The 17639-nt window shown below is 38.7% G+C and overlaps 2 protein-coding genes across 2 annotated transcripts; both read left to right on the top strand.

Moving 5' to 3' along the window:
- The first annotated feature begins 640 nt into the window (after positions 1-640).
- Positions 641-6789, top strand: LOC139451812 (fucolectin-1-like). The gene is made up of 4 exons (XM_071233117.1): positions 641-776; positions 3853-4080; positions 5421-5642; positions 6113-6789. Exons 1-4 carry the CDS (start codon positions 698-700, stop codon positions 6334-6336), a joined length of 753 nt encoding a protein of 250 aa, XP_071089218.1. The 5' UTR covers positions 641-697; the 3' UTR covers positions 6337-6789.
- A 2469-nt stretch (positions 6790-9258) lies between these two features.
- Positions 9259-14406, top strand: LOC139451802 (fucolectin-1-like). The gene is made up of 4 exons (XM_071233107.1): positions 9259-9337; positions 10856-11083; positions 12907-13128; positions 13565-14406. The coding sequence occupies exons 1-4, from the start codon at positions 9259-9261 to the stop codon at positions 13786-13788; spliced, it is 753 nt and encodes a 250-aa protein (XP_071089208.1). The 3' UTR covers positions 13789-14406.
- The last annotated feature ends 3233 nt before the right edge of the window (positions 14407-17639 follow it).

Genomic DNA, 17639 nt, shown 5'->3' with positions numbered 1-17639 from the left:
GATGACAGTTGTATTGCCTTAAATCGAATATACTGGTATTTTTAAGATATGTGTCTTGGAGACGAAGTGTAGCCGGTTTAAAATCTTGTACCAACAATTGAATCTCATTAAAAAAATTCCTGAGGCCTCTGTTATTCCACTGAATCAAATTTAGGAGCTACTCATGGAGGCTCAACTGGGGATCTAGAGATCTTCTCTGTTTGAGAGGCTGATGTACTGGTCTGTGTATTGTGCATCTCATCAAGTGTGACCTGTGGATCTGTCACCCATGATATAACTGTTTGATGTGAAATAGAATTTGCTGTAACCTTGGGAGCAGTTGAAACAGGGGGTTATAGCACTGTACTGTTAAGTAGAGCTATTTCCCTCGATCGAAAGATAAAAGTGATCGTTTGTGTACAATATTCATGCTTGAGTGTTAATAACAACGCTAAGCACATAAAAACAGATGCTTCTTGAGCATGTCTAAATCGTTACTTCGCTTAAGTTGTATCATACTGACATAAATTGAAATTCATGATCTGTAAGTAGAAATCAATGATGCGTCAACAGGGGCACAGAGTACAAGCTTTCAAGGTGCTCCCACTGCTCGCTGTCTAGATCTCACACATATTATGATACTAGATCAGGATGTAATGTTGTACCTCGCATAGATCACCAGGGGATGTATGTGAAGTCATAGTGTAGGAAACACCGCATGTGTAGAAGACGTCAACCTGTGGCAATGATGGCAGCTCAGTTTGTATTGATATGTCTAGCCATCACCGCTGTCACAGGTAAGTTGCTTGTTATACTGCCGTGTTATACTGCAAAAGTTGGTAAGCTTTCATAAAGAAATTCCGAAAATACATAATTTACTATCTTTCGTCAACTTTTTACTATTTATTGATCTGGAGAGCAGTCTTCACTCCTATTTGTTTTTTATATTTCTTTGTGATTGTCGCCATCAAATGTGTAAGTCTAAATCCGAAACCGTAATGGATTTCACGCTCGATGATTTTAATTTTAAAATATTTTCTGAAAACGAACGCAACGGAGAGCGATATAACGTATTGATATGCCATAATAATATCAACATAATATTGTTATTGGTCTAACATTACAAAAAGAACAATTGAAAGTATAAAAGATGTTGTTGAAAACTAACAACAAAAGTCACCACTGTACATTTCAACTGGTTTTCGTGAATCAATGGGATAAAAAAATTCGTCTGAATGATTCTTTTTCTCATTTTAAGACAAGAATTTGTTTTACATAACAAAACAGGCAAGATCTACACGGATCACGTTTTGTCCTAAAAAGATATACAATTGTGAAAAATATGGACACCTCAGAAATGAGGGCTTTTAAAGTTATAATTCTACCTAACTTGTTACATGGTTTGACGTAGGTCTACCTAAATAAAGTCCTTATGAAAGTCTTTTTTTAAATTGTTTTTATGACACTGACATTTCTGGCACTTAGACAAAGAGTATTCAAGGAAAGACAGATATGTTTTTGAATGAAAATATGACTTACCTTAATAAAAAAAAAATCACGATGACAGGGGAACTTTTATACACACCAGCTGAGGAAGTTGTGATACTGTGATTGCATACAAAGGAAAAACAGGTTGGAAGCAGTACCTGTATGTATAAAATAGACCACATAAGGTGAACAAAAGTAATGGATTGGCTGACTGGAAAAAATACACCTGGCAAGGGTAAACACGTACACAGGCACGTTTCTTTTCATTCCAACCAGAAGACTGAGATAGCATTTTCTTAGAAACATATGGCTAACTTACCAGCTTATGTGCCACCATTGTTCTTGTGATTAAACAAACAATAATGTCATGTACTGTTACTGTAATTAATGTATCATATTCCTATTAAATTATATTTCAGAATTGTTTTATTTGGAAACAAACCGCTTAATGCACGAGATTAATGTCAATATGAGTTTAGTATGTATGTGTTAAGGATCAGATTTATTCATTATTCATGGTATACTAAAATTAAAAAATGATGACATCAGAGAGCTACTTATTCACCCACTTGATTTTCAGAGTGAATGATAATAATTGTTGAAAAAATATGTTTAAACTAAAGATAATAATTGAAGTTTGATCAGTTACACTGTACTGATGTAAATACCAATATTTACTGTCCACACACACAATCATTGTGGAAAAAATAACTACTAAATAAAACTTAAAATTTTAAAACCTGTAAACAGATGTAAATAATTAAACAATTACAAATCTATAATCAATACGCAATCATGGTGGTCTTCATATTTTTGGAATAAATTTAAAAATTCTTCGTGAAACTGTTCTAAAATCATGCTAGAATCTATGAATGTATTCCCGAAAGGAAAACTATCCCAAATGTAATGTGGAACTAACACCGAAAATATGTACGTATCATTTTATTGCTTATATATAACCATATCTTATTCAGCAACGCGGGGATGTTATTTTGAAACACGTTTTGTGAAGCCCATTTTCGCGCACCTGTTGCAGACATAGACATATCCATAGACGTATTACGTGGGATACACTTGTTGTAGTGAAACTTATTAGCATGTACATCGCTGAAATATGAATCATGTCACATTCATATTCACCGTAACATTGAATGATGATTCTTAAATATCAACAGAAGTTCAAATAAAAGATACCAAGAAACTTGCATGTGGCATGTTGATTTATCGTCTATCGTTTCCGGGTCACGGGAGCATGCACGGTCAAACGGATCAACTAATACGCGAATTATATCGTCAAAGTCACATTTTTATTTCATGTTAGTGGTGATTACTGATACTGTGTATCGACTTATGTTTTTGCTGTATGTGATAGGCGAACTATTTCAAAATTTACCTTTATTGTTTTGTTACGAAAGATTATCAGCAGACTACCCCCTGTCTGTGACATCACATCCGGTGACCTTTGCACTTATTGATATTGTGCTGTTAGAATTCACGATCTTTATTTTCGATTTTCTCTCGTCATATTAATCGGAATATGAGGAATAAAACATTCTTCGATTGAGAAGATCGTCAACTTTCGCCAAGGCATCTTTATAAAGGCAATGTAAACTTTGTTGATATTGAAATAGGAAAGAGTTATTCAGAGGTCCGGCGAAGCGCGCCATGTTTGATTTTAGAACGTCTGCTAACATCATGACACGGGTTGTTTATTTTTGTATATCGTAAATATTCAACCAAAACGCTTGAAATTAGGATAAGTGAATATTCATAAGTCATTAATTGTTTCCTGCAAATTTAATAACATGACACGTCAGTTTAACCCGAATGTTCGTATTTCTGCAACCTTTATGATGACCTCGAAAATTAAGATATTTTTCTGTTTAACCTTTAGATAATAAATTTACTGAAATGGTTCATAATTTACCATCGCGCTGTTATTTGCCGATAAAAAAAACCCGAATGTTAAATCATTAAAATTAAGATGTCGGAGATATGATTATTGAAATCAATTTGCACAAGTGTTACGATATTAAAAGGTTCCTAGCATGAAATGCAAACCACCTTCAATAACGCAATTCAGGTAAGTTCAAGAAAATTTACAAATTTTGTGTTCGCTTTGGTCTTAACCTTGGTGTGATTGAAAACATCGGGATATTTTTATATAGTACTGTGTAGCTTTCTATGAGGAATAAATGTGCAAAATATTTCTTCAATTGGCCCTTGTTTAATGAGGCACCGACTGTTTGAAATCACCAACCCTCTTTATAGAGCCTTATGCTAATATTAATCCAGTGTGAAAATAATTCAGCAGGCTAAAGGTTAATACCAAAGTTTATGACAGGTACTATTTCATGTCGTTATTTATTGCTAATGTGTTTTCAGTGGTGTCCTGTTCAACTTTCAATGTGGCCCTCTATAAACCAGCCAGTCAGAGTTCTCTGTTCAACAATGCGTCGACAGCAGATAAGGCCGTAGACGGTAACTATGACCCCGTCTTCGGCAACTCATGCGCATCTACTCGGCACTATGATCGGGAGCCATGGTGGAGGGTAGACCTTGGCCGAATGTATCATGTGACCTCTGTTGGAATCACAAACAGAAATTATGTTGGTAATTTAACTTTGTATCATTTGGCACGAAGCTATAATCCCGTTTTAACAAGCGAAGTCAAGTATTTCCATTGACAAAGTAACTGCGATCATATAAACTTATTGCGAACTTAAAATTATTAATAATTATAACAATGATCGAGGTTAGTTTTATGGTAGACATGTGGAGGACATTTCCAAATTTGAGGCATCAGTGGCCAAAATGGTGTCCCTTCCAAGTCCATATTCTGACTTGTACCATAGGTTATCGTGTTACCGTTTCGAGTTGAACAATTGACTTGCCTTTGCAAGTGTTCGTGACGAATGCCACCGATGGGGCAGGATAAGCTCACCTATTCGCGAACACCTGGTATTATCACTATTTGATAGCGAATCATGCTTTTGATATAGCCGGACTTTGTAGGCATTCTTAATCTTATGAATATTGAAAGGGTTTGACGCTTTTATTTATACGGTTAAATTAACTACACTGTGTTCTCTCCGCTAGTGTGTGAGTGATTTTTGAGTAGTGCTCAATCCTCACTTAACAAAAGTGTCACCAAAATATTCATGATGACTTTTTTTGTTTCGTATATAACCACCAAGCCATACCATACCATAATTGACATCCAGAATACTACTTAACATTTTATGGCTGGCGTTATTATAAATTTCAAACATGATAACTTACACGGGATATTACACAGGTTAGTCATGCAAGGCATTCACACGGTTTATTCAATATAGTTGGGTATAACGGTATCATACAGGGTATGGCTGCCTCCGTGGTCTTGTGGTAGAGCGTCTGTCCGGAAAGCAGAAGGTCCGGTTTTTTATTCCCGGCCGCGTCATACCAAAAGACGTTATAAGATGGTACTTGTTGTTACCCTGCCTGGTACTGGGAATTGAGGGGCGAAAAGAAGGACTGGTCTGCTCGGAGTTAGCATACTGTGTCTAAGTGGGAATTCATGTTTAACTGAGGCATGGTATAAAATCGGCATTAGTCCGGATGAGTTCAAGCAGCCACACATACAGACATTCACAGACACACACGCGCGCTAAGTGCAATAATCTTGAACACGACATAAAACCCTATTTCACAACTCACCTCATGAGGCTTCTCTTACAAACCGTGACAGGTACTAAAATGTAATTCAACAAACACAATTCCATGTGTCGAGTGAAATATCATATTTCTTTTCACGAGTGGCGTCACACTCAACTGTATGTGGAGAACTTCCTTTACATATTGTATTCATGTATCATTTATCATGCATCTTTGTTACAGGAAACCGTCTACTTTACATTAAAGATAGGTATGTGTGTATATCCTGTCTATTTTATCAAGTATCTGTGTTACAGGTGACCGTCTACATGACCTCACTGTTACAGTGATGGAGGAGACGAGTGCCACACCCACTGTTTGCGGAGAGTACCCTGGAGCTGTTCCCGATGGCGCCAATATTACCGTGACTTGTTATAATCTCACATGGGGACGTTACGTAACAGTGAGCAAGCCATCGACGCATGAGTTTGACATTCTCACCTTGTGTGAAGTGGAAGTCATGGTAGTTGACAGATCACGTATGTTATCCTCTTCAAAAGTAAGTGAGTGAGTGAGGATTCAAGGAAAAGGCTATTTGATCCTATCGCATAATGTGACATCTATTTTGTCTTGACCGACAAGTAGGGCCGGTCGGGTAGCTTAGTTGTTAAAGCGCTCGCTCCTCACGCCGAAGACCCGGGTTCGATTCTCTGGAATATTGCTAAAAGAGGCGTAAAACCATACTCATTCACTCACTCACTCACTCACTCACTCACTCACCCACTCATTCACTTGACAAGTAGTGTCTTTTTGTACAGTAGATTGATCAACCCGTAAATCAATCTAGTCTATGAAATCACTCTTAAAATAAGGTTACATGATCCAATTGTCTTTGCTTTTGAGTATTTGAAGTTATCATATATATATATATATATATATATATATATATATATATATATATATATATATAATGGAGCCAATTAAATCAAGGTGATCATCTCATTTACAGGAATGACCTTGCAACGTCTAGTTGGAAAGCAGAGCAGCCAGGGAGGCAGCATTGTGTCCATGGAAACCACACTACCTGACTGTGCACATGTCTGCAAGCATTCGGATGGATGTATGGGTGTGACCTACAGACCACAGTCATCCCAGTGTCAACTACTCACGTCCGCCGTTCACACTGATGCCCCCGTCAACCACAGTTGGAGTCTGTACGTCATTATGCTGTGATCTGTAACTGTAGACTCTCACTGATGTCACCAGCAACCACAGATGACGACTGTGTGTCACTTTACCCGATCTGTAACTGTAGACTCTCATTGATGTCACCAGCAGCCACAGATGACGACTGTGTGTCACTTTACCCCGATGACAATATATGCGATACCTCACACAAATCATCATACGATATCAGAATATATACTATAGCTCACACAAATCCTCATACGAAATCACAATATAAACTACACCTCACACAAATCATCATACGATATCACAAAATATACTACACCTCACACAAATCATCATACGATATCACAATATTTCCTATGCCTCACACAAATCATCATACGATATCACAATATTTCCTATGCCTCACACAAATCATCATACGATATCACAATATTTCCTATGCCTCACACAAATCATCATACGATATCACAATATTTCCTATGCCTCACACAAATCATCATACGATATCACAATATTTCCTATGCCTCACACAAATCATCATACGATATCACTATATTTCCTATGCCTCACACAAATCATCATACGATATCACAATATTTCCTATGCCTCACACAAATCATCATACGATATCACAATATTTCCTATGCCTCACACAAATCATCATACGATATCACAATATTTCCTATGCCTCACACAAATCATCATACGATATCACAATATTTCCTATGCCTCACACAAATCATCATACGATATCACAATGTTTCCTATGCCTCACACAAATCATCATACGATATCACAATGTTTCCTATGCCTCACACAAATCATCATACGATGATGCGGATGCTGAAGCTGAATACCTACCTACAGACCATATACGGTAAAGTCAATATCCCTGGTCGGAATTCTGGCAGTGTACGCAGCGATATAACTGGAATACTGTTAAAAGCGACGTTAAACCCAACTCACTCACTCACTCACTCACTCACTCACTCACTCACGCTAGCAGTGTAAAACGGAATGTCTGGTAAGCAGCTAACAGCACAAATGTTATCATTTTAGAAAAAGAAGTCAATTTGGAATCTTTCCAGAGCGTTTCATCAATAATAACGCTGGAATATGTGTAAAGGACTATATGTAAAGCGGCATAAAACCCAAACTCACCTCGTCAAAAGAGTCTCTACCTTCTACAAATAAAGTTGTGGGATGTAGTTTGTATCCAGCAGAGCGAATCTTTAAACCATGCAATATTGAATAGCTGCTTGTCATGAAGTCTAGTTGTAATTGATTTTAATGATCATGTTTCTAATTAGGCATCAAGTATTATGTGTAAGTACGACCAACTTGGCGAAATAATAGCAAGCCTATCATTAAGTATTCCCCTCCATTGCGTCGACAGCCGGCTCAGACAACGGCAACCCAGACCAAAACGGTGGCAGCACTCCAACGACAAAACTGACCCGAAATGAACTTGCAACAGAGCAATCCAACATTGACAATGTGTCATCATCGTATCTATGATATTACAATATTTCAATGTTTGCTTAAATATTACATCGTTGTATTAGTAATTGAATATCTTTAAGCTCACTGTTTATGACAGTTATTCTACATGTCATCAATACCACAGTCAATATTAGTTATGATACCTAAAATGGATAGAACTATCATTAAAACGCCCGCATGTTATCAAAAATGAGCGGGCCACTTTAAGCTGATAATGCCCTCATATTGCCTGACGACGGGCCATTATCACGCCCGTTGTTAGGTGACGTCATAGTACAATAGTGACGCCATCTGTTTTTTTCGATGACGTTTCCATTTTTGTACAGATTAGTCAGTAAAATTCCTGTTGATAGCACTAAATGTTTCAAAACCGATATTGTTTATTTTTATTTGATAACAAATACTATCCATGCATTTTAGCTATAATAACGGTAACGCTATTTTTCAGAGCATTATCATTTGCAGAGGCCCTCGGTCTTTTCAGTTAATGGAAAACCTCAGGCTTCTGCAAATGATAATGGCCTGAAAAAAGAGTTACCCTTATAATATCACACGTCATCAATACCACACTTTATGACAGTATACACTACATCTATTGTCACCACAGTTTATGCCTGATTATACCACACACATCATACAACTCTTTATGAGAGTTTATGCCACATATCATTAATACCATGGGTACAACAATGTTGTGACGTCATGAGGAACCTCTGACATCTAGGCAGTGCCACAATAATGTGACGTCATAAGGAGCCTCTGACCATCTAGGCAGTGCTACAATGTTGTGACGTCATGAAGAGTCTCTGGCCATCTAGGCAGTGCCATACTAATGTAACGCCATGAGGAGCCTCTGACCATCTAGGCAGTACAACAATATTGTGACGTCATGAGGAGCCTCTGACAATCTGGGCGATGACACAATGTTGTGACGTCACGAGGAGCTACTGACATCAAGGCAATGCCACAATGTTGTGATGTTATGCAGAGCCTCTGACATCTAGGCATAGCCACAATGTTGTGATGTCATGAGGAGCCTCTGACATCTAGGCATAGCCACAATGTTGTGCCGTCACTCTAGGCATTGACACGGTACAGTGTCGCGATAAGATAACTGTGCCTACAGGTTATGTAAAGTACTGTAGTGTAAAGAAGAGCCGTTTCCCTCAATTAAAAGATAAAAGTAATTGGTTGTGTACAATATTCATGCTTAAACGCCCGAGTGATAATGACAACGCAAAACACATAAAAACAGATGCGTTGTGTGGCTCAGGTTCTATCATATTGACATCAATTTATATTTATGATCTGTTAGTAGAGTTCAATGATGCGTCAACAGGGGCTCACTGTCTTGATCTCACACAGATTATGAAACTAGATCAGGATGTAATGTTGTACGTCACATACATTGTAGATCACCAGGGGATGTATGTGAAGTCATAGTGTAGGAGACACCGCATGTGTAGAAGACGTCAACCTGTGGCAATGATGGCAACTCAGTTTGTATTGATATGTCTAGCCATCACCGCTGTCACAGGTAAGTTGTTTGTTATACAGGGAAATGGTCCTGATTAAACCATTTGCGAAGAAACAATCATTGGTATGGAGTAACATATGTTACTATATGAAGCCCACAGTCATTTGGCAATTATAACACTTAATATCTTGTTTATGATAGTTAATGCTACATGTCATTAATGCCACAGTTCATGACAGTTGCTACTTCATGTCATTAAGTAGCGCAGTTAACAACAGTTGTTATCTGGCAGTAGATGCTGTCAAATTATTTGTGGTACTGATGGTCAGTGGCAGCAAATGAAGCGCCTGACAATGTGACTAGATGTATTTAGTGGCAACATCGGCTGCTAGTTACCTCCCTTAGTTGTTTGTAAATATACACCGGGACAGACTACATCGTTCGATATGTTTCGTGAGGTGACAGTTTCTAGAAGGGTGGTTGTGCCTATAAGAGCGAGATGATATAGTGACAATTTCAGGCATTTTAAGACTTCCATGTTACCTGCTTGCAAGTGCGAACGTGACATCTATCGGTAAACACCGACTTACTGCCAACTTCCAACCTTGTTTCTGGATTCAGTTCTGCACGAGCCTATTTCTGGGTTAACCGTCGCGTTTCAGTTTTGGAATCAACACGTAACAGAAACTGGGGGCTTGTCTGGCATCTGAATTTAATTTGCTGAGCAGTCTACGTTTGTAAACACAAATTTCAGTTCTAACATTGCCAGTGTTCATAATAGCCTCGTTGCTTTACACACAATTACTGTGAAATCAGTATCTGTAATACCGTGACATGTGTTGAATATCCAAGTGAACAGAAAATCAGGGTTTTAAAGAAATCAGAATTGTTAGCTATAGATGATAGTTATCGCATTGAGGCAAAGCTTTTAATGATATAATTTGAAATTTAAAAAAATAGTAGATCAATCGCATTAAATCAAATCTTAGTTCTCGCTTCCGCTAAACAAAGATCTGAGGACATCCAATTACGGGTCACGTCAGACCGACCTTGCGCGAACTTTGACCGACCAATAGAATGACCAATCAGAAGGCAGCTTTCTCGTGCTTTACAGCACTAATTTCAAATTGGCGACTACGCTTCGAAACAAATTCTCGATTACAAATTTGAAACCTGAACTAAAAACATGCTGGAATGGCTAATATATAGACTAGATTGTAAGGAATCAGTCGTTAAACCCGTAACCCGTTCGGAATACCACATGTTGAAGTTTTCGAGATTGCATGATTAGAAATCACATTTTGACTGTCACTATTCATAATCTGGTAAGGGACGCACTCATTGGTCGGACGAAAGGTCGTTCTGACGTGACCCCTAATGGGATGTCTTCAGATCTTTGTTTAGCGGTAGCGAGAACTAAGGTCTGATTTTAATGAGATTGCAAGTAGATTTTTTTATTGAGGAGGTTTTTTATGTTCATCGTCTCAATTTGGAAATAAATTCGAAATAAGGTTATAAATGCCAAAGTTTATGACAGGTACTATTTCATGTCGTTATCTATTGCTAATGTGTTTTCAGTGGTGTCCTGTTCAACTTTCAATGTGGCCCTCTATAAACCAGCCAGTCAGAGTTCTCTGTACAACAATGCGTCGACAGCAGATAAGGCCGTAGACGGTAACTATGACCCCGTCTTCGGCAACTCATGCGCATCTACTCGGCACTTTGATCGGGAACCATGGTGGAGGGTAGACCTTGGCCGAATGTATCATGTGACCTCTGTTGGAATCACAAACAGAAATCATGTTGGTAATTTAACTTTGTTTCATTTTGTCACGAAGCTATAATCCCGTTTTAACAAGCAAAGTCAAATATTTCCAATGACAAAAGTAACTGCGATCACATAAACTTATTGCGAACTTAAAATTATTAAAATTTATAACAATGATCGAGGTTAGTTTTATGGTAGACATGTGGAGGACATTTCAAATTTGAGGCATCAGTGGCCAAAATGGTTTCAATTGCAAGTCCATATTCTGACTTGTACCATAGGTTATCGTGTTACCGTTTCGAGTTGAACAATTGACTTGCCTTTGCAAGTGTTCGTGACGAATGCCACCGATGGGGCAGGATAAGCTCACCTATTCGCGAACACCTGGTATTATCACTATTTGATAGCGAATCATGCTTTTGATATAGCCGGACTTTTTAGGCATTCTTAATCTTATGAATATTGAAAGGGTTTGACGCTTTTATTTATACGGTTAAATTAACTACACTGTGTTTTCTCCACTAGTGTGTGAGTGATTATTGATTAATTCTGCTTTTAGCATTATTCAAGGGGACACCAGAAATGGTCTCCCCTTGTTGTACCCATATGGGGATTCAAACACAGTACTTTTGACTTGACGAGCGAACTCTTTCAACACAAACCTATTGCACCGCACCATCACTGTTGGCATGATAGACCAAGCAGCTTGATACTGTTCAATGCGTATTGAGGTAAAAATAAAGTGTGTGACCATCAATAAACTTTCCCGTTGTGTACACATCTACACATCTGTTGCGTACACAACTGGGAAAAACCATAACCATACATTCCACCATATCTTGTGCAAAGAACACAAGAAAATTATTCGTAAGTCTGTGTTGTCTAACTTCGACACTTCGATACACTTAAAACTTAAAAGCGAGTTTGTAGTATACATGATAACGGAGAATATGATCATAGTTACTTTTGCCTTTGAGTACATATACTGAAGAAATAAGTTTGGATCATGAATATTTTATAAAATTGTGTGCTCAATCCTCACTTAACAAAAAAGTCACCAAAATATTCATGATGACTTTTTTTGTTTCGTATATAACCACCAAGCCATACCATACCATAATTGACATCCAGAATACTACTTAACATTTTATGGCTGGCGTTATTATAAGTTTCAAATATGATAACTTACACGGGATATTACACAGGTTAGTCATGCAAGGCATTCACACTGTTTATTCAATGTAGTTGGGTATAACGGTATTATGCAGGGTATGGCTGCCTCCGTGGTCTTGTGGTAGAGCGTCTGTCCGGAGTGCAGAAGGTCCGGTTTTTTTATTCCCGGCCGCGTCATACCAAAAGACGTTATAAGATGGTACTTGTTGTTACCCTGCCTGGTACTGGGAATTGAGGGGCTAAAAGAAGGACTGGTCTGCTCGGAGTTAGCATACTGTGTTAGTGGGAATTCATGTTTAACTGAGGCATGGTATAAAATCGGCATTAGTCCGGATGAGTTCAAGCAGCCACACATACAGACATACACACACACACACACGCGCGCTAAGTGCAATAATCTTGAACACGACATAAAACCCTATTTCACAACTCACCTCATGAGGCTTCTCTTACAAACCGTGTCAGGTACTAAAATGTAATTCAACAAACACAATACCATGTGTCGAGCGAAATATCATATTTCTTTTCACGAGTGGCGTCACACACAACTGTATGTGGAGAACTTCCTTTACATATTGTATTCATGTATCATGTATCATGCATCTTTGTTACAGGAAACCGTCTACTTTATATTAAAGATAGGTATGTGTGTATATCCTGTCTATTTTATCAAGTATCTGTGTTACAGGTGACCGTCTACATGACCTCACTGTTACAGTGATGGAGGAGACGAGTGCCACACCCACTGTTTGCGGAGAGTATCCTGGAGCTGTTCCCGATGGCGCCAATATTACCGTGACTTGTTATTATCTCACATGGGGACGTTACGTAACAGTGAGCAAGCCATCGACGCATGAGTTTGACATTCTCACCTTGTGTGAAGTGGAAGTCATGGTAGTTGACAGATCACGTATGTTATCCTCTTCAAAAGTAAGTGAGTGAGTGAAGATTCATGGAAAAGGCTATTTGATCCTATTACGCATAATGTGACATCAATTTTGTCTTGACCGACAAGTAGGGCCGGTCGGGTAGCTTAGTTGTTAAAGCGCTCGCTCCTCACGCCGAAGACCCGGGTTCGATTCTCTGGAATTTTGCTAAAAGAGGCGTAAAACCATACTCATTCACTCACTCACTCACCCACTCATTCACTTGACAAGTAGTGTCTTTTTGTACAGTAGATTGATCAACCCGTAAATCAATCTAGTCTATGAAATCACTCTTAAAATAAGGTTACATGATCCAATTGTCTTTGCTTTTGAGTATTTGAAGTTATCATATATATATATATATATATATATATTTATATAATGGAGCCAATTAAATCAAGGTGATCATCTCATTTACAGGAATGACCTTGCAACGTCTAGTTGGAAAGCAGAGCAGCCAGGGAGGCAGCATTGTGTCCATGGAAACCACACTACCTGACTGTGCACATGTCTGCAAGCATTCGGATGGATGTATGGGTTTGAACTACAGACCACAGTCATCCCAGTGTCAACTACTCACGTCCACCGTTCACACTGATGCCCCCGTCAACCACAGTTGGAGTCTGTACGTCATTATGCTGTGATCTGTAACTGTAGACTCTCACTGATGTCACCAGCAACCACAGATGACGACTGTGTGTCACTTTACTCCGATCTGTAACTGTAGACTCTCATTGATGTCACCAGCAGTCACAGATGAAGATTGTGTGTGTCTTTACCCCGATCTGTAACTGTAGACTCTCACTGATGTCACCAGCAACCACAGATGACGACTGTGTGTCACTTTACTCCGATCTGTAACTGTAGACTCTCACTGATGTCACCAGCAACCACCAATGAAAACTGTGTGTCACTTTACCCCGATCTGTAACTGTAGACTCGCATTGATGTCACCAGCAACCACAGATGACGACTGTGTGTCACTTGACCCCGATCTGTAACTGTAGACTCTCACTAAATCACCAGCAACCACAGATGACGACTGTGTGTCACTTTACCCGATCTGTAACTGTAGACTCTCATTGATGTCACCAGCAACCACAGATGAAGACTGTGTGTCACTGTACCCAGACCTGTAACTGTAGACTCTCACTGATGTCACCAGCAACCACAGATGACGACTGTGTGTCACTTTACCCCGATCTGTAACCGTAGACTCTCACTGATGTCACCAGCAACCACAGATGAAGACTGTGTGTCACTGTACCCTACCCGTAACTGTAGACTCTCATTAATGACACCAGCAACCACAGATGAAGACTGCACGTTTCTTGATCAGCTGAAGATTAGTGTTATTGTCATAATCCTAATATCATTATAACCATATTGTTATAACTCACATGTCAATAATAAGTTTTGTTTTTTATATGAGTCTCTACATATAACTTACTCAGTGGTAATCACACCAATAAAAAATACGTTATATTTCGTTTTACGTAAACATTATTTAAGCACCATTGATGTAAAGATTGTGTGTGCATACATGCATATATTATACAAATTAGCGAGTTTCTTTCTGATATATTGACTGTTGATATGAAGACGGATAGACTGATCTGATCATACCAAGATCTTTTAAAAGGTTCTTGGTGTTACTCTGCCTGTCGCTCGGCATTCAGGGGCTATAACAAGGCCTGATCGGTTCGGAGTCATTATTCTGTGTCTGAGTGTGGCACTCATGTTACACCTGAGGCATGGTGTCTCAGAGGGCTAGCGCTATAAAATCGACATTCGTCCGGACGAGTACAAGCACACACGCACAGACACACACTCGCACGCACGCACACACAGACACACACGCACACAAACACGTTGCTATATAAGTACAATAATCTTTCACCTTACTTTTCTCTATAGATTCAAAAGTAATCGCAAGCTGTTCTTAATTAGGAGACAAACCTAATGTTTTCAAATATCCAAACACAGTATGTTTATCTCCTGGCGGCAAGTTTCGGAGCTCTCTTGGAACCAGAAATTACAAAGGGGTACAATGGTCCGAAAAGTATTCACTAGTGTACTGTAACAAATAATACTGAAGTTCAATATTAAAATATTAAATAACGGTTCAAAACATATAGAATTTTAAAATGATTTTGTCAAATAACCCTCAAAATGTTATAATTTCATTGCAACCTGTTGTAATTTTGCACTGCTTGAACTCAACCAAGTCATTTCTAGGAAATTAGCGCGACCAGCATGACATCTCCCATTGCCACAGCGCACTTAGCACTGAGTAAAGCCTTCTGTCCCTAATTGGCAGTTGATGACAATAATGTTTTGGTTGGGTTGTACATTCCAGCCATAGAACTGTGTCCGCAAACTTAGACATATGCTTATCAAACAATAGCTTCACATTGCGTCACTAGAAAACCCATTGTTTGAATAAAATATTGATGCATGCTAATTGGGTACTTAAGAGGTAATACCAGACAAGTTACAGCTTGGCTAATTCCATAGATTGTAAATTGTCTCGCATTGTTTAGGAACTAAAGTTTGCCCTGTATTTTTAACAATGTTAACTAAATATTTCAGTCATACTTTACTCAACCCATTTATCAAATAGTGCTATTCAGCTCCATTTTTCTCTCAGGTGATAAAGAACATGAGCTACCGCTATGGAAAGTGCTATATCCCACAGCTGCCGTGGGAAATCCATATGTACACTCGTCAACACATTACTCCGACAGTTTGTTGTGGAAATGTGGAGAATTCCAAAAAGTAGGGCGGTCGGGTAGCCTAGTGGTTAAAGCGTTCGCTCGTCACGCCGAAGACCCGGGTTCGATTCCCGACATGGGTACAATGTGTGAAGCCCATTCCTGGCGTCCCCCGCCGTGATATTGCTGGAATATTGCTAAAAGTGGCGTAAAACCATACTCACTCACTCCAAAAAGTAATTGTACATGTAACTTTCATGACATTTTTTTCTGTCACACACTTTAATTGTCTCACCGTAGAAAACGTAAGTATTCACAAAGTACAACACCATCACTGGATTCAAGGCAAACATATGTCACGTATAATACAGTTTATCATGGTTTATAATCACAGTAAATGAATAGCTTTCATTTTCAAAGCATTCTGTCCTGGTACCATATAATTAAGTTTTCCACTTTTTTACGACTGGGGCAACAGACTGAATATCAGGCGATATTTGCGTCCTTTCAGAATGATATACAGTTGTTATTGCTGAGTGTTTTTTCCCCACACACGTCGGTTCAGGGGATTGGTAGTTGCATGCGGAGATTGGTAGTTGCATGCACGTGCTCTCCGCCCTGGTCACCATGCAGTCCCATGCGAAAAAACTCCATGTGTCAATCCAGTCAGTTGCAAGAGCGTCAAGCAATATGCAGTTTTTTGTATGTTACAGAGCATGAAGGAAATCTGCGTCGGAAATATAGCATATAGCCTTTTATTTCCTCACATTTGTTTTAGGAATATGTTCTTTTGACATAGGTTTTCATGAGCTACTTACTCATGCACTGCAGGGAAACGCCTGTTTAGTTCCACACAGGCGTCCTGTTTACAACATGCACATGTTATTACATTTTATAGGAGGAGGTATGTCACGCCCTCGCAAGCCTGTGGTGGACATCTTGGAAGTTGTATTGGCAACTGGTAACTCGTTGTTTCGGGTTGGTAATTTTGAGTTTTTCTTGGAATTTATCCAAAACTCCTTAAGTAAAGTCAGTACCTGGTGTTCAAAATAAAGTGTTTAAGATATTACAAATCACAATCTGTGGCATGGTGATCACGTGATGAAAACTCCCTCACGAATTCGATCTAACTCTCGGACACCATGAATTGGAAATGGTGTCTGTGTCTAAAGTTCTTAGTGTTCCTCTTTATCAAAGATTAACATCGTCACGCCAAATAACACATTTGCATAACACGTGTAACAAGATCATCAATCTAATAAAGCGTATTTCAAAAACTAAGTAGGGTGATGATAAATCAACTATTTTATTGCTCTGCAAGCCCCTAATCGTATTTAGACTTGCCAGTTGTTTACAGGTGTTTACGTCTGCGTCTTAATGTCCTCTTTGTCAGACTAACCGTATTCAGCTTTGAGAATATGCATAGGGATTAAGCAACAACTCCAATATCAGCTCTTCAAGTTGAGTTTTCAGATATGCCCTATAAACAACAGTAACCTTGTGAAATACTTCCTGAAAATGACAACCAAGAGCAATAACCAAGCAGTCACATATACACAAAGAAAAATTGTAAGCATAACCTAATATATTTAATTATTGTTTGGTCCCAATATTTGTAACAGTCATGAAATATATAATAACGGGAAGAATTGTTTTCTCTAGATGATGTAATTAGTCATGCGTGACGAAAGCTCACGCGCCATGCATGGTATGCCCGTGTAGCATTCTACCCTCGAGTCTCTCTAAAAGCAGTATATCTAAACGTTAAAATTGTTTACTTA

Source organism: Haliotis cracherodii, unplaced genomic scaffold (assembly GCF_022045235.1).
Source record: "Haliotis cracherodii isolate W230 unplaced genomic scaffold, xgHalCrac1.p SCAF_10, whole genome shotgun sequence".
Taxonomy (NCBI): domain Eukaryota; kingdom Metazoa; phylum Mollusca; class Gastropoda; order Lepetellida; family Haliotidae; genus Haliotis; species Haliotis cracherodii.
This window is presented reverse-complemented; position numbering and strand designations above follow the sequence as displayed.

What these genes read in the sequence shown, in the direction of transcription:
- LOC139451812 (XM_071233117.1), top strand. Translation starts at nt 698, where the DNA reads ATGTGTAGAAGACGTCAACCTGTGGCAATGATGGCAGCTCAGTTTGTA. An exon ending in AGCCATCACCGCTGTCACAG is followed by an intron (nt 777 to 3,852) that starts GTAAGTTGCTTG and finishes ATGTGTTTTCAG; the next exon opens with TGGTGTCCTGTTCAACTTTC. An exon ending in CATGGTAGTTGACAGATCAC is followed by an intron (nt 5,643 to 6,112) that starts GTATGTTATCCT and finishes TCTCATTTACAG; the next exon opens with GAATGACCTTGCAACGTCTA.
- LOC139451802 (XM_071233107.1), top strand. Translation starts at nt 9,259, where the DNA reads ATGTGTAGAAGACGTCAACCTGTGGCAATGATGGCAACTCAGTTTGTA. An exon ending in AGCCATCACCGCTGTCACAG is followed by an intron (nt 9,338 to 10,855) that starts GTAAGTTGTTTG and finishes ATGTGTTTTCAG; the next exon opens with TGGTGTCCTGTTCAACTTTC. An exon ending in CACAAACAGAAATCATGTTG is followed by an intron (nt 11,084 to 12,906) that starts GTAATTTAACTT and finishes TCTGTGTTACAG; the next exon opens with GTGACCGTCTACATGACCTC.